This window comes from Mauremys mutica, chromosome 2 (genome assembly GCF_020497125.1).
Source record: "Mauremys mutica isolate MM-2020 ecotype Southern chromosome 2, ASM2049712v1, whole genome shotgun sequence".
Taxonomy (NCBI): domain Eukaryota; kingdom Metazoa; phylum Chordata; order Testudines; family Geoemydidae; genus Mauremys; species Mauremys mutica.
In genome coordinates this window covers 198837569-198862814 of record NC_059073.1, presented here as the reverse complement: position 1 = coordinate 198862814, position 25246 = coordinate 198837569, and the positions used below count along the sequence as shown (strand labels likewise).

The 25246-nt window shown below is 41.9% G+C and overlaps 1 protein-coding gene across 1 annotated transcript in view; it reads right to left on the bottom strand.

The window, feature by feature from the left end:
• Positions 1 to 25246, bottom strand: part of EGFR (epidermal growth factor receptor) — a 260822-nt gene that overhangs the window by 21932 nt on the left and 213644 nt on the right. Inside the window, exons 16-20 of the mRNA XM_045005882.1 lie at positions 21411 to 21446; positions 13055 to 13196; positions 11288 to 11410; positions 9898 to 9996; positions 3040 to 3225 (exon numbers count right to left, since the gene is read on the bottom strand). Of these exons, the coding sequence (XP_044861817.1) occupies positions 3040 to 3225; positions 9898 to 9996; positions 11288 to 11410; positions 13055 to 13196; positions 21411 to 21446 (586 nt within the window). The remainder of the gene's footprint in view (positions 1 to 3039; positions 3226 to 9897; positions 9997 to 11287; positions 11411 to 13054; positions 13197 to 21410; positions 21447 to 25246) is intronic.

Genomic DNA, 25246 nt, shown 5'->3' with positions numbered 1-25246 from the left:
AACAGATCATGTCCAAAAACTGGACAAGATTTATGGATGTAGTAACAAAGAAAATGTTGATAGGAGAAATTATAAACATTATTTATGTGGATTTTAAGAAGAGCATTTAGTAAAGAACCACACAAAAGACTATGGTAGACAGTCAGTAGCTGTGAAGATGGGAGTTGCTCTGAGTTGGAGGGTGAACAGGCATGAAAATCAAACAGACGCTAACAATTATGAATGGTAACAGTTCAGATGCGCAGAAGAGTGTAACTAATGAGATGTCACAATTTTAGGACCAATTTTGTCCCCATAGAAATTAATAATGGGGAAGATGGGAAATGTAGTGAGAGAAAATCTCCAAAAATGGCAGAATCAGGAAGGTGCTGTAATCAGTTTAAAATTAGACAGACTAGAAACAGGGGTGGTTTGCATGATACTCTGAATAAAGTTTATTTACTGTACTGTGTTCAGTACACAACAAAAGTCTTAGAGGGAAAAGGAGCTGTGTAGTTCGTGGATACATCTCTGAAGTCTTCAGTACGTTTATCAAAAGCAAACCATAGCAGGCAAACTTGGAATGTGTACAAGGTCTCAGGGGATTAAGAAGAAGTGTGCAATGTGTCCTGGTTAATTTAAAAATAGGTAGTACAGAAATGAATATAATGCAACCAGAGGGTTACAGGGACCTGAGCATCTTAGAGATTGTTAGTATCATTGAGAAAGATAACAGAAACTACATCTATTGCTCCCTCCCTTTAGCTCCCCCCACCCCCAACCTCTTCCTAATGACTACGGTGATCAGATAGCAACCGTGAAAAAACGGGACTGTCCCTATAAAAATGGGACATCTGGTCACTCTACTAATGACCCATGTTGCAATGATATTTTAAAATTAAATAACTGTTTTTCATCCTCCTGCACCTTAAAATGGCTAAAGGGATTTTGCTCCAGCTTTCCAAAAAAGTCACCTTGGAACTGGCCTAAACATAGAAATAGTCAGTCCACAAGGGGGATGCTTCACTTAGTGACTGAAAATGGGATGTTATAAGAGGAACTATTCTACCACCTTAATAATGGGTACACATAGTAACTGCTGTAATACAGGGATTTAGAAAAAGAAGATGGAAAGGTTATGTGCTTCCCAAGCTCCTTATCTTTCTTCTCCCCTCTATCCCACTCTAGACATTCAACCACTATTTTCCTTCCAGGACAAATCCTTCTATAAAGAAAGGAAAATGCTGACTTAGATTCCAACAAAATTACCCACAGCTACCTCAGAAGGCCTGTTTTGCCCCTCATTTTCTTCTTCTTTTGCATGAGCTACAGTAGCTTAGTTTTATTTACTTAGTTATTTAATCAGGTCTGTAAATCTGCATTACATGGGACAGAATAATTTATGAAGATAACTCTATTTAAAGAACATCCCAGGACTGACTGTAAGATCATGACTTCGCATATGCCATCAATAAATGATGACAATGAGCCAATGTATCTTGTTGGCTAATGATTTTCCTTGTAAACAACATTACTTTAATTTCTAGTGATCCACTGTGTGCTCTGTGCAGTCCCAATTCATGCTTATACAACGCCGAAATGTTGACTTACTCTACTATGCACCGATTTTATATATTGAGTTGCTCTATTATGCACTGATTTTATATTAACTGTAACTCCAGCTATTTTCTCAACATTCTTTGGGTTGATAATATACAAATGCATGATAAATGGGTACGTGGATATACAGTCAGTGCTGTAAATGACACAGTATGAAATGTTAACACAGCAGATGCAAGTTTCTACTGGTTAGAGAGATTACTGATGCTGCTGGTTTTCTCTTTTGTAAGCACAGGGAATCTCCAAGTTACTGTTTTTCCTTCTGCTAATTTGGGCAGTCTTTCCTGTCTTTATCCACAGACATCTCTCTTGTCCCTCCGATGCTAATTACGTTTTTCAAGGTGTACACCAAAGCTACAGAGGCAGCATATTGACATTGTACAGTTTAAATGAAAATGTCAGAGCAACAGGGTTTCAATTAAATTACAGAAATGTCAATGTAAACAAAGTTTGAACAGGTACCGGTAGTTCAAATGCGACACCTTGCAAATGGCTATGATCACTGAACATTAAAAAATGTTTAAAAACCTCATGCTTGTGAGAGGTGTAGCATGGACTGCACAGGAAAAAGACCACCTCTGTTTATACAAAGAAAAGAGAGAGCCTAGGTAGGAGCAGTGCAATATCTGCTACACTGCCCTGCCATGGTGGCACAGCCCTACTATGGAGTATTACTTCTAAGGGCTAGAGAATATCATTTAGTCTCCATGCTGCCTTTCCGCCTTTGTCTCTGTGCTGAATCTGACGTGTCAATTTGTGCCAAATGTGATAGTGATTTTGTTATATGGATACACGTCCACTGGAACTGGGCTAAGTATACCAACTTATTGCACACAAGCTACAGAAGAACCACCTAGTGGCACTGTCTTTCAGTCATAAACAACCAGCATCAGAATGAGCTGGTGTTTTAGTAGCAAAAGGCTCTGCATTTGATCACCATTCCTCTGCAGTCAGCAAAAGCAGGGCATTAATCTCCAACACAGAAGAGATTTTACCATCACATTTGCCCTGCAACACAGCATGACAGAAACAGCATTTTGGAATGAACCATTTATGGATTATTGGAGGAGTAGCATGGTATCGCACAGGACTGACAGTGAAGAACTGCCACGTTCTAATCCCTCCTGCTGCCACTGATTCACTGCATCACGTTTGGGCAAATCATTCAATTGCAATCTGTGCAAGTTTCATCACTTGCCCAGTGGTGATAACCCTGCACTGTCCAGGAATGTTCTGAGGATCAGTTAATATTTACACAATGGTTTGAAAATCTAAAGCACTATACAAAAAGTATTGTTATCTTTAATATCAAGTACAAGAAGCCTTTCTATCCTCACGTGAAATACAAAGACCTAGAGGATAGCTAGATTACATACTTTCAGATCTCTTGGTTCTGTTTATGATCAGAGTTTTGGATGGATTGTGTTGCCATTCACTTACCTTTGCAATCTGCACACACCAGTTGAGAAGGTACTGGGAGCCAATGTTGTCCTTGTGCTCTCGGATGTAGTCAAGGAGGCAGCCATAAGGCATAAGCTGTGTGATAAGCTGGACGGTAGAAGTAAGGCAGATTCCCAGCAAGCGGCACACATGGGGATTGTCAACACTAGCCATCACATACGCTTCCTGATCAGAAAAAGAGAAGACATCCTGAAACAGTCCCTCATTTATGACAGAAATATTAGGATGCAAGACCTGATTACTGAACCTTTTTGTAAAATGTTGGGTCTCTAATGCATATTTCCCACTGCACTGAGAGGTCCTGATTCTGAATGGTGAGACATCATTTAAAATGGCACCAAGGCCACCCATTTTCCTGGTTCTTGTATACCAAGCAGTGTGTTCAGTGCAATCTTCCAGAGACAAAAACCTAACAGGACTTAATAATTTCAAATTTTATGGGAGCTGCTAGGTGCCCAGCATTTTTGAAAAATCAGGAAGCATATTTAGCAGCCTAAATGAGGCTTTAGGAGCCTAATTTTAAGCAACCATTTTTGAAAGTCTTGGACCTGTTGGTAAAGCTTTTTTATGTGTTATGGCAACGTGAGCAATATAATGAAGGTGTTTACAGTGCATTTTTATACAGTTGGGAGCCAGGATGAAATCAGCCTTCCATCAGGAACTAATAGAACCTAATAGAATAGGGCCTGATTTTCAAAAATGTGTGAGCGACTGCTCACCTGCTATGTTCATTCATTAACATGATCATGCCAAAAATAAATATCTATCAAGGTTTTGTGCAGTTTTTGGCCAGTTATGGCATTCAATTATTAACTTCCAGTGTAGGTTTTTCCCGCTTCTCACTCCTGACTTTAGAGCATCTTTGGGTCTGTTTTTTAAACAGGGATTTCCATTTTTTGAAGGCTAGTTTTCACACCCACTGAAAACTGCAAGCACAAAGTTATTCACTCAAAAATGGAGGTACTATGGAAAAATCAGGTTTAATGTTTAGCCATCACACTTTTACTTGTTTTTGTTCCTCATCTACAGGATATTGCTTTTGGTTATTCTTTTAATACAGAACTAAGTGGGAAATTTTCCATGCAGTGAACTTTTAGGTCAGCATTTAAATCAACATCTGGAAAGACATCAGACACCAACTAATCATCCCTTGACAGATAGCAGCCCAAAACAAGCATGCAAGCAAAGTCAAGACACTTCTGCGGTGGAGGTAGAAAATGTTCTGCTCTTTAGAAAGGCTTAAGAAATGCAATATGATAGCAGTTTAATCATCATCTAACAGCCTTTTAACAGATGTCACCTAGTTGTGAAGCTGGCAGGGGGTTATTGTTAAAAGCACATTTAAGCAATGACATTAAAAAAATCTGAAATCCATGAGCAATATTTTCCTCTGCCACTGCACTGTTATTTCACATTGCCAGCCTAAGGATGATGTGTTTTACTGACACATGATATTTATTACATGATACTGAGGTAATGATGTTGAGAGGTCTGCTTTGAGGGATAACTCTGTTTTTTGTTTGACACATAACCCACCCTCAAGATGCCCTTTACAAAGAGTTCCTGGACAGAAGGATCACAGAAGATTACTATAGAACTGGATAAAGAATGATCAACTTACTACAAAATATTAAAACTAACCTATAGAATTCTAGTTGAAGGATATAATTGCCAATTAAATTCTACATAGTTTAAAAATTTGAAGCAAAGCATGTCATTCTCTAGTAAATTATACAGGTTTTCAGATTAATTTATATAGAACCTCTAGGTTCAATGCCTCACGCATTCTATAAGATGATTCCATATGAAAACAGGCCTAATTATGTTCATCCCAATGGGCTTAAAAACCATGTAAGCACAGCAATAAAGAAAGTCTGTTTCTTGAACTGTTTCCTGTTTAGTCTCAGATCCATATTGAATTCATTTTAGCTGAATGAAAAATCTGCAAGCTCAGAGCTGTTCTCACTGCCCATCTGCTTCACAGCCTACAAGGAGCAGACTTCAAGACTGGGAAATTGGGAACTGAATGTGTGGAGTGGGTGTATGGGCCACACGGAGTATGGAGTTCTTCCAGGATTTGACACTGCCTATTAAATCTGATACTGCAAATTAAAATAGGCCATAGCCTCTTTGAAGAACCACTGAACTTATAATGGAACCATTGTGCAGTCACAGGTTTCTTTAAATATTTTTCTAAATTAAAGCAAGTCTTTGTTTCAATTATTTATCTTGGAAATCTCTGAGGTACGCTCTGACCTGCTCCAACTATGCTTGGTATTTCGTAACAAATCTCCTGAATTAGCCCTGCCCTAATAAAGCCAACGGGAGTTGTGGCTGGAGAATAAACTGGGTTATATGAACAAATGCTGTTTTACATGCTGGAAACCTAGCCATTCTTCTTACAGAAAGTGGCTAATTAATTAGCCACTATCTCCAAGGGATCAGTGACCATGGAGAGTCGTTCAGTAAAATCTGTTTGAAGTTCTGTTTATTTCTCTGTCTCGCTGCTTCCATCGCTTTGTATCTTTTATTTTCCTGTGAAATGTGGAATGAATTCCATCAACTAAGTCATCTAAAAAGTAAACAGTGCTAAAAATGGTAAGAACCGCTTGCTAAGAGTCCTACTTCAATGGGAAAAAAGATCATGTGGAGATATCTGAACTTTGTTTAAAAAAAAAAAAAAAAAAGTACTTTGATATCTCAGAAGAGCACACATGCCACAATCTACTGTCCTGCTACGGGAATAGCTTGATCTGCTGAACGCCGAGGCAATCATTTTGGCTTATTAATTAACCCTTCCTTCACTCTATGTGAATTTAGTACAATTAAGTCCAAGGCAGCTTTTGTCAAGTTTGTATTATTTTCTCCATAACAGTTTACATCAGCTTTTTAATGTCCTTTTTATTTCTGTTATTAAGTGAGGCTAAAAATATTCCATGAGGGGGAATATCAGTGAGTTTTCCTTTTGCCATAGGTTTTCCTGAAGCAGGGGGTTGATAGTATGGTTGCATCCTTTCTTTGTGTCTGTCTGTTAGATGGCAGATACATGGATGAGGTTTGTGAATACATAGCCAACTTTTAGTAAAACAACTTAAATCAGCAGGGATTTTGTTTGACATATTGGTCCTGAAAGTAACCACCTTTTCTTTTGTATTTCAACAGGATATGTATAAAATGATGTGCCATATCAATACACTAAAACATATATGAAACAGAAAGTTTTTCTAGGATGAAATGAGGATGCAAAAGTGCTTTATTGTAAGTGGCCCATAGCTAAGGTTGCCCAATACCTCCCCATTGTGAGACCATGTTTTCAGTTGCTTATCATTTTGGCAAACTTTAATCATTTAGGCTGAAATTTTCCAGTCTCAGGATGATTTTTGTTGTTGTTGTTGTTGTTGTTGTTGAAAGTTTCAGCTAAAATAGTTCAATCACTTCTGAGACTGAGGGTAGGGAAAAATACAGTGTTTTGCCCACGTTTTTAAAAAAAAAATGCTTGCAACCATTTCACTGAGAAGCTCTAGCACCTCCAGGCTTTTGGGGCAGGATCTTGAAATTTGGCAGAGGGATTGCCATGGTGCCAGGGAAATGTCTTTTGCCATTCCCATGAACATTTCCCCAAATTACAAGCTTCTGAGAAATCACAGTTTGCACATGCTCAGTAGAGACTTGTTAAGAGTTTGTAAGCTAAAATCTCTGTAGTGTCCAGTTGTAGTGAGCACACTCAGCCTCTCACAGCTATGTATGTGCTGACAGACTGTGCACACACCAGTCCCACTGAGCTACTGAGCGTGCTCCAGCCCAGGGCTGCAGGGGCTTAGTAGGACTCATGCAAATAGTATGTGATCATGTAATTCAGTGATATTCAGACTGCGGCTCTCGAGCTGCAAGTGGCCCTTTAATGCCTCTCCAGTGGCTTTTTGCAGCAAGTGATATTAAAACACTGCGTGATTTAATTATTAACCAGTCTCAGTTATTAACCAATCAGAAGGCTTTTACTATGTTATTAACCAACTAAGTTATCAACTTGCACTGAGTTATTGAACTTATTTGCTATGAGATACATAAACTAAATATTTCCCCAGTCTTTTGGGTAACGTTGATTGCTAATCTGGCTCCTGAACCACTCAGGTTTGAGTATCACTGATGTAATTAAGGACTGTACCATAAAATGCATACACACACAGGGGTTGCATGAGCAACCTTTATACTGGCATCTCCTAACCTTTGCTTGTGTTTCAAGCTTCATGTTCTTTTAATATAACTTTTCTTGGATGAAGTAAAGTGTATGTGTATATATGCATACAAGTTAGGCTCAAACAGCAAAGTTCAGATTTGCCTCCACACCAGATTGTTCCCTGAGCTCAAGGATCCCTGGATCTGGGTTTATAGTTCATCCATTGTAAATGTATGTATATTTCATCACTCACGGATATTTACAGCATATGCATACATATTTTTTTTCTACAATATGTACACCATGATCTCCAAGCAAGGGGTAGTACATTGTTGAGCGGCTCTTGGAGCGGCCTTGGGAGGCAGACTGTGACTCAAGCCTGGTCTACACTAGGCGTTTAAATCGGTTTTAGGAGCGTAAAACCGATTTAATGCCCAACCCGTCCACACCAAGAGGCCCTTAATATCGATATAAAGGGCTCTTTAAACCGGTTTCTGTACTCCTCCCTAACGAGAGGAGTAGCGCCAATATCGGTATTAACATATCGGATTAGGGTTAGTGTGGCCGCTGATCGACGGTATTGGCCTCCGGGAGCTATCCCACAGTGCACCACTGACCGCTCTGGACTGCAATCTGAACTCGGATGCAGTGGTCAGGTAGACAGGAAAAGTCCCGCGAACTTTTGAATATTTCCTGTTTGCCTAGCGTGGAGCTCCGATCAGCACGGGTTGCGATGCAGTCCGAAATCAAAATAAAAAAAGAGCTCCAGCATGGACCATGCGGACGTGATCGCTGTAAGGGCAGGCAAATCCATTCTATCAGCGCTCCGTTATAGAAGATGAAATTCAGAATCATTTTTAAAAATTCTCCAGACAGAACCCGGAAGTTCCAAGGGGCGGGGGAGGCTGCGGGAACTATGGGATAGCTAGGGAATAGCTACCCACAGTGCAACGCTCCAGAAACCGACGCTAGCCTCGGACCGCGGACGCACACCACCGAATTAATGTGCTTAGTGTGGCCGCGCGCACTCGATTTTATAAAATCTGTTTTACAAAACCGGTTTATGCAAATTCGGAATAGTCCCGTAGTGTAGACGTACCCTTAGAATCACACTCCATCCCCCGTTTACCCCTGCTCAGTGTGGGAGATACCCTGTACCAGATCTAAACCTTGTGCAATGTACCTCCCCTTCCAGGCTGGCGCAGATAGCGCCTGGGGCTTGAGAAGGGGTCAAGACATAGACCAGCTCTACTTGTGAGTCACTGAGTGTCTGTCTTGTCCAAGCATATTAGAAGTGGAATTCATACGAGTTTTTTTTCCCCTTTGTAATTATGGGCTAGATCCAAGAAAGAAAATAAAATCCAACTGGCTTCTGTGGTCCTTGGATTTGTTCAAAAGGCCAGATGATTTTTCACAGTTTCCGTGGCACATGAGCCAGACAGATTTTTTTTTAAACATTTCATTTCATCCTATGTAACCATGCATTTAACCCTATGATACTCTGAAATATCAGGGTCCAAAGAGCATTAGTGATCATTATTATTGTTATAATTTGTATTACCATAGTACGTAGGCGCCCCAGTCACATACCTGGGCCCTGCTGCGCTAGGCGCTGTACAAATACAGAACAAAGAGATGGTCTCTGCCTTAAGCTCACTGTTTAACATGCCCCTTAGCACCAAATCAAGGTCCCTGTGCACAGTGTTAGTTAATGACCTATGCACAAAGAGGTCCATGGGAGGTAAAAGGAATGCAATGGTACCCACCGACCAACCACACAGAGTGGCGGCAGGATTTGGCTGGCCTGGTTAAGGATGTGCCAGTTGTCAACAGATATTGATCTTTTAATGGTGACTGCTGTATCTCAAAACCACACTTTTCAGGGGATGCACAGCAGGCACAGAGTGGAATTATTAGCCTAAAATACTGTCATCTTCATTCCATTTTAAAATACCATCAGCTAGTCTGCTGCTAGTAAAATAGCTTAACAGTGTTTAGAGCTAGATCCTGTAACTTCTGTAAAGCCCTGAGGAGTTGGGAGAGCAACTGGAGAGATTGTGTCACACTATTATCTCTGTCCAGTCTTATTTGAAACATCTCAAGTGATTGGGCTTCCACACTTTCTCTTGGCAGATTGTTCCATTGTCTAATAGATATCACTGTTAGAATGTTTTAATGGATAATCAGTCTTAATTTCAGATTTTAAAATTTCATGTCATTATTGCTTGTACCATTTAAGGTAGGCTTTTCAAAAGCGCTCTGCTTTTGGTCTAACTCTGCCCCCATTGAAGTCAATGGTAACCCCACCCCACTGACTACAATGAGAGCAGATGGGTCTCCTATTGAGTTCAGTGGGAGCAGGGTTAGAAGGCTCTGCAACTTCTCACCATTTACCTACATGTATACACCCTTCAAGTATTTGTATACAATTATCTTGGTCTTTTTTCCACACCAGCTCACTATATCTGGCAATAGGAAACCCTGATTTGAAAATCAGCCCTTCAAAGGCTAAAGATGTCCTATGCACTTGATATAAATGCAAAGCAAATGTCATCAATGCTACAGGTATTCAGGGGGACACAATCTTCCTCTTGTTTTTCCTCCCATTAAGACAACCACTAGCAAAGATTTAATAGTACCAAATAAAGATGAAAACTCACATCAAGTATTTCTTTGTTGGCTTTTGGGGAGGTTGCCTCTCTCAATTCCTTAATAGCAACAGGAATTTTAACCTTCTCTCCTTCCGGAATCCAGAGCCCCTATAAAAGAAGAAGAAAGGTTACCTAGGTCCTTAACCCAGTGATTCACTATCACTGAGGTAATTGCAAATGCTTGTTTTTACATGTATATGTATGCTGTTTTCAGCCCAGACAAACATTCTAAGCAGGCAGCGAAGGAGGTATATAGCAGTCACTCTCTCTGGGTAGACTCCTGTTAATGGAGTGGCATCTGTCTCAATCTCTTGGGCCTGATTTTCAAAAACATGCATGTGCAATTACCTTGAGTCACATTTGTAAAGAGCCCAGAAGATGCATAAATGGCAATATGTGTGCACCAATATCTAATCAGTGCTAACAATCATGACAATTGTACACACAAGTTGGACACAACTGGACATTACTAGTCTTTGCTGAACTCATTTTTCACTATGTTGATTATTGTGTCACTTCTAATTTATAAGCTGCTGAATGATGGGAATCAGGGTTTTCTCATGTGAAACTAAATTTCAGCCAGCCTGCTCCAAGGGTTACACAATAATCCAATCCTTAATATATATTATGAGAAGTAAATTCACGTCAGAATGGTTTCTTGTTCATCGTCTATTGCATTACATAGTCATTTAGGCAGAGGGGTATTTGGGATCAAAAGGGCAAATCTTCAAAAGCACACAAGGGATTTGCGCTCCTACATTTCTTAGGCACATCTGCCCCCAAGTATCTAAATTTAAAATTTGATAAGTAAATCTATATTTTACATTTCAGAACCAAATGGTGTAAAACAACCCTGAAGCTTCCTCACTGAGAAATCTTTTAGAGAGATACTCTTTAGAGAAGGAAGAATAATGGGACTGTGGAGGGGGAGGGAAATCATTCTGCACAACGATAAAATAGAAAGGCTCCAGTTGCTTTTCTGTAACCCCGTGGGGTTCTTTTGACCCAATAAAAGTGATCCACAAATAAAAAGAGATGATAAAAAAATAAAAATTCTGCTTAGCATAGTAGACTGAGTTGGCCATACTTTGATTTCTCTTCTTAACATTTTAACATCCCCTAAGAAAGTATTTCTGGCAGTGGTACTTTTTAAAATAGACACATCAGCTCCATATTCAGCTGTATGACTCTCATAAGATCTTATGAAAAACTTCTTGTGTGTTCTCTCTCTCAATCTCTCACACACGCAGATTCACACATCTACTTTACCTGGCCCAAGCTATAGATGATTTGAAAATAACTCAAAAAACCCCATGAGTATGTTTTCAGCTTTCAATGCATACATTGTTTAGATGGCTTTGTGTGCGTGTGTGTGGTGAGAAAAACATGGTGGTCTTACCTTATAAACAGTACCAAAAGCTCCAGAGCCTAGAACTTTGACCTTTTTAAATTCTGTTTCCTTTAGAATCCTCAGAAGAGCTTGGTTTGGTGCCTCGCCACTTGGTGTTAGAGGTTCAACAAGCTATTGTGTACAAAGGAATTGGACTTTAGAAAGATAATACTGTAGAGGAGGAAAGCAAGCAGCACACAACTATTGAAACTGAGCAAAAACTGTTGGTACACCTCTACCCCGATATAACGCTGTCCTCGGGAGCCAAAAAATCTTACCACGTTATAGGTGAAACTGTGTTATATTGAACTTGTTTTGATATATATGGAGATATACCTATCTCATAGAACTGGAAGATTATCTAGTTATCCAGGCAAGAAAGGGGGTTTTAAGTTGACTAATAGATTTTATTTATTTGATCTGAATTTTGTTGCAGTATTTTTTCTAAGGGAACAACAAATGATTTCCTTCATATGACAGAAATTAGGCGCTTTCCTAATATTTAAAGTTCTCTTTTACTACCGTTTTGTTGTGTCCTTCTCCTGAATAGCTTTCCTAACTGGAAGCCCACATTTAGCCTGATACAGATCTGTTTTCTGCATGCCAGCCATTTTCCTGTTTCAGTTAACGATTCTCATATTAAGGAGTACAAAATGTATAATGTGAACCAAACACAATATGTGTTATAACATTACAACTGTAGAATATGGAGGCTCTTAAAAGGTTGCTAGGTAATGTAGCAAAAAGTAGGGCAGCTTCGGGACTTTTATCACTTGACTTTGCAAAGCTAGCGAGGGAAGCAGGGTGTTCAGTAGAACCTTGAATACAATTTGCTAGTAGCTTGGAAGGAGAAAGGGAAGAGTCGTACCTGATTTGTTTTGATCCTGGATAATGCATTTTGGTGTTTCACATGTAAAATACCCAGAGGATAATACTATAACCCATATGAAGTCTATACTATGCAGTGTATAAAGTTTAGTACAAGAAGCATGAAAGCCCAGATCTCATCCAGCATGGTGAACACATTGTCTTGCAACGGCTTTAAGGGAGATTTCTACATTCAGGATGACATTGTTGTCCATGTGGAGTGGTTGGTACAAGTAATCTCTCAGGTTATCAATCCCTGCACTGAACATACTGTAGCCAATAGTATAATGAAAGACTTCTGTTTTCACTATTGTTAAGCTCAAGTTTAGCGAGCAATAGTATTCCAAAAAAAGAGACATGAATGGAACGGGGCAAATGAAGGCAACGTTGGCTTTGAAACTGAAACTCAGTCCATCAAGTTCTGTTCATGCTGTGTGCCCCAGAACAGAATCCAGCTTAGCCTCCCAGAGCTGTCCTAGCTCTGCAGCACTAACAGGAGTAACGAGTAGTAAAAACAGCCCAAAAAAAAAATCCCTTATTTTTGTCACTAGAGTAAGCAGATCATAACAGGGTAGTATTTTCAAAAGCACCTAAGTGACTCAGAAGCCTAATTCCCAATGACTTTCAGTGGAAATCAGGCACCTAACTCACCTATGAGCTATTGCAATTTTTACCCACCAAGATAAGATCTGAGATTAAGTAATATGGTGTCATATTTACATAGTCACTTTTCCAAGTAGAACTGCAGATAACATGTTATTCAAACACCAGATAATATTGTACTTTATGTTTGTGCTAGGGTGAGGTCAGGGCCACTACATTTTGAGCTAATAAAACAGCTCTTTCTGAGATGCTGTGGCACATCAATAAAGTTGGTCAATATATTTAGAAACTGTTTACAATACGTACCTCCCTTTCCTGAAGCAGCCTGCGCAATGTACGCTTTCTAACTATGTGACGTCTGCGCATGTAAAGCCCTATGACCAAGGCTATCACAACCAAACAAAGGATACTTCCAACAACACCAGCTGCAATGGATGGGATTTTGGAGCTAGAAGACAAAAAAAAGGGGAAAGAGGTCTGTTTTGGTATAAGAAATAACAAATGGTGTATTTTTAATACAGCATTCCATGTTAGAAACATGATCAGTTGAAGGCTTCAGATCAGTTTTGATCTACCTACATTCAAGCAACATGGGTGTCAATATTCTGAAGTTTTTCATTCAGTGTTTGTGGGGTTTTATATGGAGCTGTTTGTTTGCTTTTTTTTTTAAACTTCAAAATGGCTTCAGATGCAGGTTTGAAATAGAACAGTTTATATTTTTTCCAAATGCTTTCATTAAACCTTTATGGAAACCATTTTTTAACATTTTCTTTGACTGAAAACAAGGGTTCAAGAACATTTTCAATACAAATTTAGAGTAAATGTGGTGAAAAATGTGAAATTTTGAAGGAAAAAAAAGCCAACAGTTTGCATTACATTTTTTATTAAAAAGAAAGGTCATTCTTCAATGAAAAAACTTAATTTGAAAAGTTTTGACCTTGTCTACTGGAGGTATATATGTATTTAATTTGTTGATTCCTTTTTTCCAGCCTTTTATTGTTCAGGATTTTCTAAGTAATTGAGACCCTAAAGTATGCTTTGGTCTTAATCAGCCAAATTAATATATTTCTCATGTTAGTCTAGGATTTGCGAACCATTGTCACGGTCTCTTTATATTCTGTATATCACTATCTGCTCAAATAGTTTTAAAACCGTTTTGAAGAGACACTGTATGGTAAGCTCCACATTGGATGGTGACTTACTTACTCTTTTTGTTTGTCTTGATGATTTTAAAACTGTTATTTCAATACAAAATAAGAACAGAATTTTGCTTTCAGATTCTCACAAAGGATCTTACTTTAGAAACGATGCACTTGAAATACACAGATCTCTCACTGACAGCACCAAGAGTCCCATATGTGGAAAAGGTAGGAACAGTTCAGTGCTGTTAACCTTTTGTTTGCCAGTTAAGACCTGGGGACGCCCAGTGTCTTCCCATAGGTATGGGGCAGGGATGGAGTACAGGCAGGGCATGGTGTATGCCCCCAGAATGCATTCTAGCAGATTGGAAAGTGTTTGGTTTGGATCCAATGACTAAGGGTAAACTAAAAAGGTTCTGTACAGTAGACTGGCCTCAATATCAACTAGAGAGCCAGGAAAGGTGGCCACCAGAAGGATCACTTAATTACAACATGATCCTTCAATTACTTTTGTTTTGTTAGCGAATGGGTAGCTTCTAAAGCTGTTTGTATAAAGAGCTCTTGTAAAAATCCCCCATCATATGCCCCAGAGCTGCACTGGGAGGAGGATTGTTCGTGGGAATAATGGCCTTGGTGTGTGTGTGTGTGTGTGTGTATACCAGTGTGAGTGTCTGTTACTGGAAGATGCCCAGATTAACCTGTGAAGCAAATGCTAATGATCAGGAGTAGTCTAACGCAAGCCCAGTAACTAGTGGATCTTTAGGAGATCCGACCCACGGTGGACTGACTCAACCTGGCATCGTCCGGCGAGGAAGCTGACTGGGTCTAGGAATGTGTGAACCCATCTTCCCTCCCCCCCCTTCCTTTCCGTGTGGGCTACTGACAGTCTGATCATCTCATTGAATGCAATTAGAGTATACGGCGCTGTGTCTCCCAGAGACTAGCCGACGCTCTTTGCTGAAAGGAGATATAGAAGAGTCAGTCATCCTCGTTAATCTCTCCTGTGTGAGTGTCCTGTAGGGAGAGATTCTTAGTTTATGAGCCGCTAGCGCGGACAGGGCCCCCTCTCTGTGTGTGTAAGTGGAAAATGGGGGAAGGGACAGTCTAAACATTCTACCTCACCCCCTAAGGGTACCCCAGCATAATACATGTACATACATTATGGTCCTGAAACCTGCAGGTATTTAGAGAATTGGAATCTTTACACGCGTGAAAATCCATCTAAACAATGTCCATTAGAAGGTATCTTCAATCTAGATGAGATCATATATCTCAGAGGAGCTTTTAATTACCAAAGGAAAAGCCTCTGACACAGTGTGAGCAATTTGTCTAGGAATGGGTTAATTTGAAACTCAGCTAAGCCCAGAGATAAAGAGAGCTGCTCTGCGTATTAGGTCAGACTATGTTAAGTACAAAGAAAAACTGCTTTTAGCCCCGGCTGGCTGTGGGAAAATATAGACAGAGGTAAATTAAAGGTAATCTAAGTTACAGAACTGAGATTGCATTTGCAAAGCTTAACTGTTCAGTGAGATTTAACAGTTTTTGCAATCCCAGAGTTGGTATGGCTTGGTGACCTGAACTGGAATTTCTGAAAGAGACACTGCAGGAGATTCCAGGGTGTAAAAGAACAGCTCTCCCAAGAGTGGAAGCCAGTTGGAAATACTGGACAAGCTGTATACAGAATAATCTCCCGTCCACCTATTCCCCTTCTCTGAATGTTATATACAGACGTGGTCAGTCTGGATATGTGTGAGTATTAAAGTGGCTTAAGGCTTGGGGAAGCTTTGGGGTTTAGTTATATGGTGTGTTTTATCCTCCCCCAACGTCCTGCAGTAGATAAATTGGTAACAGATTTGTCACAGTTTGGTGAGTAATTGAGAATGGGGGAGCCCTATAGAATTTACACCATCTATTTGTTTTACCTTTGTTATGTTGTGTTTTTTTTGTTTGGAACTGTTGGTGTTATATGTTGAGGATTGCATGATTAAAGGTGAGCCTACTCTCAGCTGCAGTAAGTCTGAGAACTGGAAAGGGGTTCTACCCCCAGTTGCAGCAGGACTGGGCAATAGAGTAGTTGGAGAAAAGGAACAAATATGTACTTGATAACTAGAATTGAGCAATTAAGAGCATAGATCATGACCCAGACAGCAACTCAAACCTGCACCCAGGGCAAGTTGCAGGCTTTGAGACAGGATTTCCAGTTAGAAAAGGAAGCCCTGGCTAAGCAAGTACCAGTCCTTCAGGGACTTGCCAAAATTTAACTATTTGTGCTCAGTCGTAACAGCAGTGTGTTTGCTACAAGAGGAAATTAAATAATTAAACACCAGTGGGCCATGTGTTTTGCCCAGGTGGCAAGCCTCACAAGGGAGGACTCGGGTAGTCTTGTGAGTTAAAATGTTTTAGGGAAAAGACCAGAAGGGTGGGGGCTAGTTGAGAAGCCAACCCCCCTTAGTTAATACTGGTAGTGGAGCAAATTGGTGTTTATGGAAAGAAACGGTTCAGCTAGAAAAGAAGGATCGGGCCCAGGCAGGCAGGCAACAGACAGAGAGATTGGAAAACGGGTTGGAAACTTTTGAGGGTCTAGTGGAAGAAAGGAGTAAATAGGTATAAACATGGGGATTTCAAATACCCAGGAGGATACTTGGAATAGTGATTTAAGTTAAGAAAAGTGGTTGTTAGAGAAAACAAGTGAGTGATTTTAAGGCAGTGTGAAAAGTTAACTCCATAGTTGCTGGAGGGAACAGCAGCTGAACTTTGTAAAAATGCTAAAGAGAAAAATTCTTGGTGTTTTTGAAATGTTTGTAAATAAATTCAGGCAAAGAAATTATTAGATTGCAATCATTTGGTTATGACCCATTTAGTTGAATTATCTAAAAAATGTTTATATAGTGCTATGTAATTGAAATCTTATTAGGTTCTAAAGGCACTATAAGTGGTGATGTTTTCTTTCAGTGTTTAAAAGCAGGAGTTAAAAGTAAAGAGCAAGTCAGGAAGCATCTGTATTGATGCAAGTTATCTAACTGATAAAGTAGAAGTCACTGAGACTTAAGCTGCCTATGAAACATATATTTAAAAATATGGGGTAATTCCCCTGTTTTGCCTGAAATCAACTAAGGTACTTGTATATTTTCAGTGATGATTGATTGCCCAGAAAGGGTAGACTTCTGTTTTTGTCTTTCAGATAATCAGAGAAAACTGATGCTAGTTGAACAGCATTCAACATACCATGCCTTTGATGGCACAGTAAAAATTATGTTTTGTGTTTTATGTTCTGTCTTGTGGTGTTTGTCTCGTGGCCAAAATTATTTTGTTTATGGGATAGTCTGGATTGGAATACAGATACTTGTTTTGTTCAACTTGGAATACAAAGTGCTTGGATAAATTGGGAAAAATATGGTATACTAAAGCTTAATACATCTCCTTAAGTAAGAGAAAGAGAAACTTTATTGGCCAAATCTTTTAATTGAAAATTGTTAGTAAAACTTGCATACCAATAGTTTTTGGAAGCAAGGACATGGAAAGTTAACCCACTCCCCATATTGTACATGGGATCCTTCTGGCTATCTCAGATTTCTAGCCAGAGGGCTGGGGATGGTGGGAAACTATTGGACTAGAGGCTCTATGAAATAAACTCGTCAAAGTGGGTGTGCTTGTCCTAACTTGTTGTCCCAAAGCTCTGGAAAAAGTTATTTTAGTGAAAGGATAGATGTGACAAACTTTAAATAATAAGACTAATGTATTGTATAAAGGCAATGTATATGTGTTCATTGTTAGAAAAAGATGTATAAGTGAAGGCTAAGTTTCCTTTGTAGGTTAAAAGAAGCCAAACAGGACAAAGGAAGAAGAACGAATTAACTGAGGAAAAATAGCTAACATGCTGAGTTTAAAGATAGGGCATTAGCCCCATTTCAGGACACTGCTCTCAGCTAAGACTTAGCTAACAACCAAGACAAGGGGGGCTTAAATGTGCCCACACAGCTGTAAAGTCTGCAAATCGCTGACAGGCACTAATGAAATGTGTTAGGTTTCTTTTTTTCACAGGTAAAGATGCACTACACAAAGACCCTAGGAGTCCTGCCATCCTTGGAACCAGGAAACTGGATCGATGTAAAGCTCCACCAGCGAAAGACTGCTTTGGCTCTATGCTGGAAAGACCCTTATTAAGCCCTGCTGACCACCAACAGCGTTGTGCAGTGTCAGAATTCAGGATTTCCTGACCAAAAAGGACATTAAGGACTGACCCTGGTGTAGAAACCAAGAATTATACACTGGCAGGAGGAAATTTGTGGGACCCCTGTTTGAGACTGTAGTATTGATTAGATTTTGGGGTTTATTCTACAGGCTGCGCCCTGTGGTTTGGATAAATCCTTCAGCATGTATTGCTCACAAGGGGCTGCCATTAGATTAGCACAACAGAAAGCCTGGGTTGTTTCCTCTGCAAGAAGAGGGAATTGACCAGATCTCTGTGGACTCAGGCCAATAATACAGCAGCCATTTGAAATATTCTTACAAACTGGGAACATAAGAAATTGGGCCAACTAGAAAAGGCCACTAGCCTTATTTTTAAAGCTCAGCTATCCCAAGTACAAGCTGGAGTTGGTGGGTTACATGTCATTTCCACCCTTAGTTCTATGACCCAGAAGTTGCTGACAGAGATGGTATTGAAAATCACTGAGACTGGGAAGGTATTGCAGTGGGATCTGGTATCTTTAGATGGATCTTAAGCACCAGACTTGGCCCACTGCCCTTACAGACTATCAGGAACCATCTGATCTGTGGTCAGGGGGATGACATACTTGGACACTTTCTGGATGGAAGTATGGACATTCACAGTGCTCCTTCCAAGCATGTGGACCGGTTAGAGTGGGTGTGGGCTTCCACATACCGAATCCTACCGGGTCCATAGGGAGGATGAATGTGGAACTGAATACCCCAGCTCCCTAGAGTTTACTTGTTTTTTGTCTTCAAAGTATGAGAAAACTCAGCCAAATGTTTGTTGAGTATTCTCAAAGGGGGGATTGTTGGTGCCATTAGGCATAACTCTAGGTAACTCAGGAAGATGGAAAAACCACAGTATTAATGAAGTCTTTCTGTACTAGGCCTGAATTGAACCAAAGTTATTTTATGCTTGTCCAGAGTGCTTAAACTTTTAAACTCTAGTTGAATTCCCAAGTTAGAAGTGAGAATGGAATGTGTAACTGTTTCTTATCAGTACAACACGGACAGCAGGAGATAGTAAAAAGAGGCCCCTTTTTACTACTTGTGTTTAGTTTAGAAAGAGGGGAGACAAGGTAATAAATCCAGAAGTAAACCACGGTAACAGCCTTGAAAAGTTACGAGATAAATTGTTTGCTGACAAGGATGATTTAACCTGTTTGATGTAATTGCCGGCTATACAATATGCCTATTATATAGGAGGGGGGGAGGAGACTAGTGGGGGGTAATGAGGATGCCTTGTTGAAGTCATGTATAAGAAGAGACACACAGCTTGTATCTGTGTGCAGGATCTGAGATTGTAATATCTCCCTGGCACCTTACTTGAGCTCAAATAAACTTTTCTGCATTCTCCACCCTGGTGTGATAATTAGTGCGACGCACACCGGGCAACGAACCACTGTTTGCTGCCTCAGGCCTTTTGGGCCGGCAACACATACATCTAGGCCAGGGGTCGGCCACCTTTGGCACGCGAGCCGATTTTGCCTGGCATGCGGTTGCCAGCCGGGGTCACGGCTGGCTGCGTGAATGGAACCCCAGGCAGGCAGAGGCTGAGCGGGGCCGGCGGCCGGGACCCCAGACCTGCGGCAGGCGCGCCCCCCGGCTCCCTCCTCACCGTCAGGGCACGGGGCCCCGAGCCTGCTGCAGGAGGGGTGGCGGCTCACAGTCCCGGGAGCTGCAGAGCCCAAGCGCGGTGAGGGGGAAGCTGAGGGGTGCACGGGGACCGCTGCCTGCATGCATCTGCTGCAGGAGCCCTCCCGGGGGGCACCAGGCCATAGCCCGGGCAGGTGCACCCCCCACCTCCTCCCTCACTGCGCTAGGGTTCTGCGGCTCCTGCAAGTGTGAGCCGCCGCCGCTGCCCCTCCCGCAGCTCCTCCCCTCCCGTTGCCTCAGCAATCCACGTGGAGTTTTGCCTCCACGTGGAGCCAGCATCTGACTGGCATGGGCCTGGTAAGGGGAGTTGCGGGGGGCAGTCAGGGAGCAGGGGGACGGTTGGATGGGTCGGGAGTTGTGGGGGTCCTGTCAGGAGCGGGGAGTGGTTGGATGGGGTGTGGGAGTCCCCCGGGGTCTGTCTGGGGGTGGGGGTGTGGATATGGGTTGGGGCAGTCAGGTGACAGGTAGGGGGTAGGATCCTAGGGGGGCAGTTAGGGGTGGGAGGGTCTCAAGAGGGGGCAGTCAGGGCACAAAGAGCAGGGATGCTTAGGTAGAGTGTAGGGTTCTGGGGGCAGTTAGGGGCAGGGGTCCCAGGAGGGGTCAGTCAGGGGACAAGGAGTGGGGGAGGGGTTGGGGGTTCTGACTGGGGCAATTGGGATGGGAAGTGGGAGGGAGTGGATGGGGGTGGGGCTAGGGCAGGGCTCTCCTCTCTTTTTTGATTGTTGAAATATGGTAACCCTAGACGAGGGGGGAGCCGGGGGGTGCATTGGGGCTGGTGCCTGCATACATCCACTGCAGCCTGTGGGAGCCCCCGGGGCTGGAGCCTGCATACATCCACTGCTCCCTGCTAGCGGTGCTGCTGCCTTTGCAGGGCTGCTGCTCCCCTGCATCATGCTGGCTCCTCCATGGCTGGGGCTTGCTGCTGCCGCAAGTGGGACGCTCTGGCTCTCCGGTGCCTCCGGAAGGCGACTCCTCCCTGCCGAGCTGCTGCAGCGGCCCAAGCCCGGCAAAGTCAGTGGCAGGGGCCACCTGGGTGGGGTGGGGAGGGCTTGTGGGGGGGTGGGGGCTGTGCACCCTCCAGGGGAGTTTAGGGAGAGGGAGGGGGGAACCTGGTCTGGGGAGCAGCCCCTGGGTGTGTGGGGGGGGGAGCACGCAAGGTGGAAGTTTCACCTAGGGCACAAAATATCCTTGCACCGGCCCTGCCCCCGGAGGGAGGGGGTGGCACGCCAGGTTAAGAACCACTGCACTAAACTGATAAGATCTGCATTTTAATTTAATTTTAAATAAAGCCATTTAAACATTTTTAAAAACCTGTTTACTTTACATACAACAATAGTTTATAGACTTATAGAGAGAGACCTTCTAAAAACATTAAAATGTATGACCGGCACGCAAAACCTTAAATGAGAGTGACTAAATGAAGACTCGGCACACCACTTCTGAAAGATTGCCGACCCCTGCTCTAGGCCCTCAGCTAGCGAAGCACTAAAGCACTCGAGTAGTCTCATTGGCTTCAACAGGACTATTCACATGCTTAAAGTTAAGGACATGCTTCACTGAATCAGGGCGCTACTGTGCAGTGTCCAGTACAAAAATGTAAATATGGATATGTTCTTCCCAACCATATCATTAATTGTGATGAATGCAATAATTACCCCAATGGACAGCCTTCAAGACCTGGTCCTTTGCACCTGTAAAAAATGATAATTACAAATATATATTAGCACTAGCACCTACTCTGGAATAACTGTATTGTCATTCACAACCTACCTTTTTAAAAAGCTGTCTGAATATTAACTTTCTGATTAATAATTATCAAACTTTTTGGGAGTATTATTTTGAAAGCTTTGCTGCAGAATCAGGGTCCACAGGCGAAGGTGTGCTAGATATTCAGTCGAAAGGACAATTTATGAATGTCTGCCTATGAACGTGGAAGAATACAGTCAAGGCATATATACACATTATTTGAATGCACTATGGATCCCCAGCTTCTTCCCCCCCCCCAATACCTCTGCTGTCTCTACAAGTGTTGCCTTATTCAACAACTTCAAAAGAACTGACTTGTTCATCCCTACCCTGGGGGTGCACAAAACAACTCATCACAAAGAGCTGTTTGGTGGCCTGTGTGAAAGGAGCTAGTGATCTTGCTCTGAGTGGGCAAATGTTCACTGCAACAGGCTGGCCCTTTTGTTAACAGGGTGGCAAGGACTGAATACGTCTGGAGACAGAACTAACCTTTCACTAGGGGAGATCCTTCATAGAAGGCATGGGCCTATGAAGAAAAGCTTGCATTGCTGCTTACCACAATGTACGGCACCTGTTTTATGGATCAGTAAAGGACGTCAGTGTCCAGGCCTTCTAGTCTAATGAAAAATATCACTAGCAGCCACATCTCCTCATCAGTGAATAGTATGGTATTTGGTTGCACTATTCTACCACTGGGTGCACTAATCGTATAAGAATCTATGATATTTTTCACTGAGGGTCTAACATCAGGTTTTACTGACACTGAGTAGATTTGTGCTAGAATGTATATGCCAAGGTACGATATTATGTAGAATCCTCCCAGGAATCAGTCATTTCACCCTCTGTATTAGTTTAAATGCACACCACCTTTCAGATGCCTTAAATTCATTTTGGCAGACAGCATATAATGCACACCCCAGCTGCAGTTTGAAGATGAAAATACAGTGACTGCATATTCGAACTGGAAGTGCCAGAGTATGAGATAAACAGAACATTCTTAAGTACTTTTGAGTGGTAAGATATGTGCCCCTCCTGGGAATTGTGGTCCTTATGGTATCTACCAAGACGGGGACAGCACTGCAGAAACAATTACATCATTTCTGAAAAATGGAGCCGAGCAAGGAGAAGAGTCCAGTCTGGGGCTTCTGCCTCCCTCTCTTACCGAAAATACATCATCTCAAAGCAGACACAGAGTAGGTCAAGCAGGGGATAAGGAGTAAGCCAGGGCCAGGAATGCAGTTCTGAATTCCATTGGTAGGAAAAAGGAGTCAGAGCCATTTTAAAATGGCAGGTGGAGATGGAGAATTTATGCCATAAATTATTCTAGGTCCTTGGGGGGCCTACTGCTCATTTTCTTGGATCTATCTTTGTTATCCTAATCTTTCCTTGTGTTTTCAGTGCCAACACAGTGCAACAGGGCTCAGCGTCTGAAAGGTTCAGTGAGTGCATTGAGCTCCCATAGAAGAATTTGTCCAGAACACACTTCAGGTATTTTGCACATTGGTTCCTGAAGCCTGAGTGTGCAACTTTGCCAATGTCCTTCATCTGGTTATGGTTTTCTTTGTTTGTTCAGTTGTATAAGAAAACATAACAAATGTGTGTGTGGTGTGTGTGTGTGTGTGTAGCAGGACAGAGGGGATACCTACGCCTGTAGGGAATGTGCATGAGATTGCACAGGGCTTCTCCTTTAGGTCAGCTGACTAGAATATTTGCCTAGGATGCAAGCTCTAGTTCCACCACCTTCTAACACCACTAAATGAATGTTTAAGGGAAAAGGGTGTATAACACCCTCTTCTGGTATAGCTGTGCAAATAAAACATTATTTCAAGGGCATTTCTTTTACAAAATGCCAATTTCCATGCTCCCTTCATTCTGAGCAATTCTCCAAATGGTTTCTGTCTCAAAAGAAGATGTATTATTCTCAACAAAGGAAATGCTCCCTTAATGCCCGTAGTCTGAAAGATTAGATTAGAAACTAGAGGCTGAAAAAGGGGTGTAGATTTTCGTCTGTGGCCTTTAGTATGAATCTCCATACAAATCCATCAATGTGAAGGGTACCAAGATAAAGTTAAAAGATGTTTGGGGAGAAAAATGATGGATCAGATTGTGCTTTTCAAATCCCATGTGATTTTCTGATTCATTTCACAAGTCAAAGGAGAAGCAAAGTACATAACAAATATCCACCCAAGGCTAAATATAACCATCTTTCTTAATGTGGAATTTTATGATGACACCTAACATAAGTAATCTCTGTTTTATGGAATCTAAAATACCACTTTTTTCATTCTTGAATTATTTTTCCTCAACTTCTTACAGAAACTAAAATGAGAAATGTGACCTTGTATTATAAACTGTGTGAGGATCTTAAGCAGGGGCGGCTCCAGGTCCCAGCACGCCAAGCGCATGCTTGGGGCAACATGCCGCGGCGGGCGCTCTGCCGGTCGCCGGGAGGGCGGCAGGCGGCTCCGGTGGACCTCCCGCAGGCGTGCCTGCGGAGGGTCCGCTAGTCCCGCGGCTTCGGTGGAGCATCCGCAGGCGTGCCTGCGGGAGGTCCACCGGAGCCGCAGGACCAGCGGACCCTCCGCAGGCATGTCTGCGGGAGGTCCACCAGAGCCGCGGGACCGGCGACTGGCAGAGCGCTCCCCGCGGCGTGCCACCGTGCTTGGGGCGGCAAAATGGCTAGAGCTGCCCCTGATCTTAAGTATATATTAGCCTGAACCTAATGGTGAGTGTACTCTGAAATCTCTCTCTGCTATCCACTTATTGTAAAATTAGTGCCGCATACAGGCATTAAAATGATTCTATCCTGGTGCTATCTGGAACTTTTTCATCTGTCTACATAAATATTAATTGTATCGGTGCAGATACAACTAATTATTTCCCAGTTCCATCAAGATTTTAAACAACTTTCTCCTGAACCCACTGTTTCTAATTTGATGTAATATAGCCAGGTTGTTTTGATTTATGGCCTTTCAGAGGAGACTCAGACTGTAACAGCACAGGTTACCTCAGAGTCATAAATGAAATGGGAAACTATCAGGCTTTTTTTTAAAGCCTTAAAAGACCTTTCCTCTGTCCTTTCTTTTTCATTAACCTTCTAAATGACAGATAGATATGTCCCACACATTCAATGGCTGCAAAAATTCTTCCTGGATATTTAACATGAATGATCTCAGAATATATGTCAGTGGTAACTAAATTTGTAGGGAGGCTCTATCAGTGATGAAGCCCAGAACGATTAATTATACTTCTGCCTCTCTCTTCGTAGTTCTTGCTGCACTACCACACCCGTTAGAATGAAATTTACTTGTAGTACCCTGGGAAAATAATTAAGGAAATTCAGTTCTCTCATGTTTGAGAGATTAATCATGTTAATGTGTTTCATTAGTTGCTGGAAGTATGACCTAGGTAATTCCAGGGCTTTGGAGCAGTTACTCTCTCTTTAAATGGAGTGTACTTTCTCAGCTGTACTTGGAGAGAGAGACAGAGAGACTTAGTGCAGAAAAATTCCCAAGCTATTAGAGAGGGAGGTGGAAGAGAAAGAGCCATTTGGGCTGAAAAAGTGACGGATGCATTTTTCAGTTTGCCTTATGAAAAGTTGAAAAAGAAGTGAAATCCTCAACAGCAAATACAAAGAAAGAGAGAGTACACAAACCCAGAGCAAAATGGGGAACTTATGCCAAAGCCTGGAGAATGGGCTGCCTCTTGCTATGTATTTGGGCAGCTATTGCGTCCTGGTCTCAAT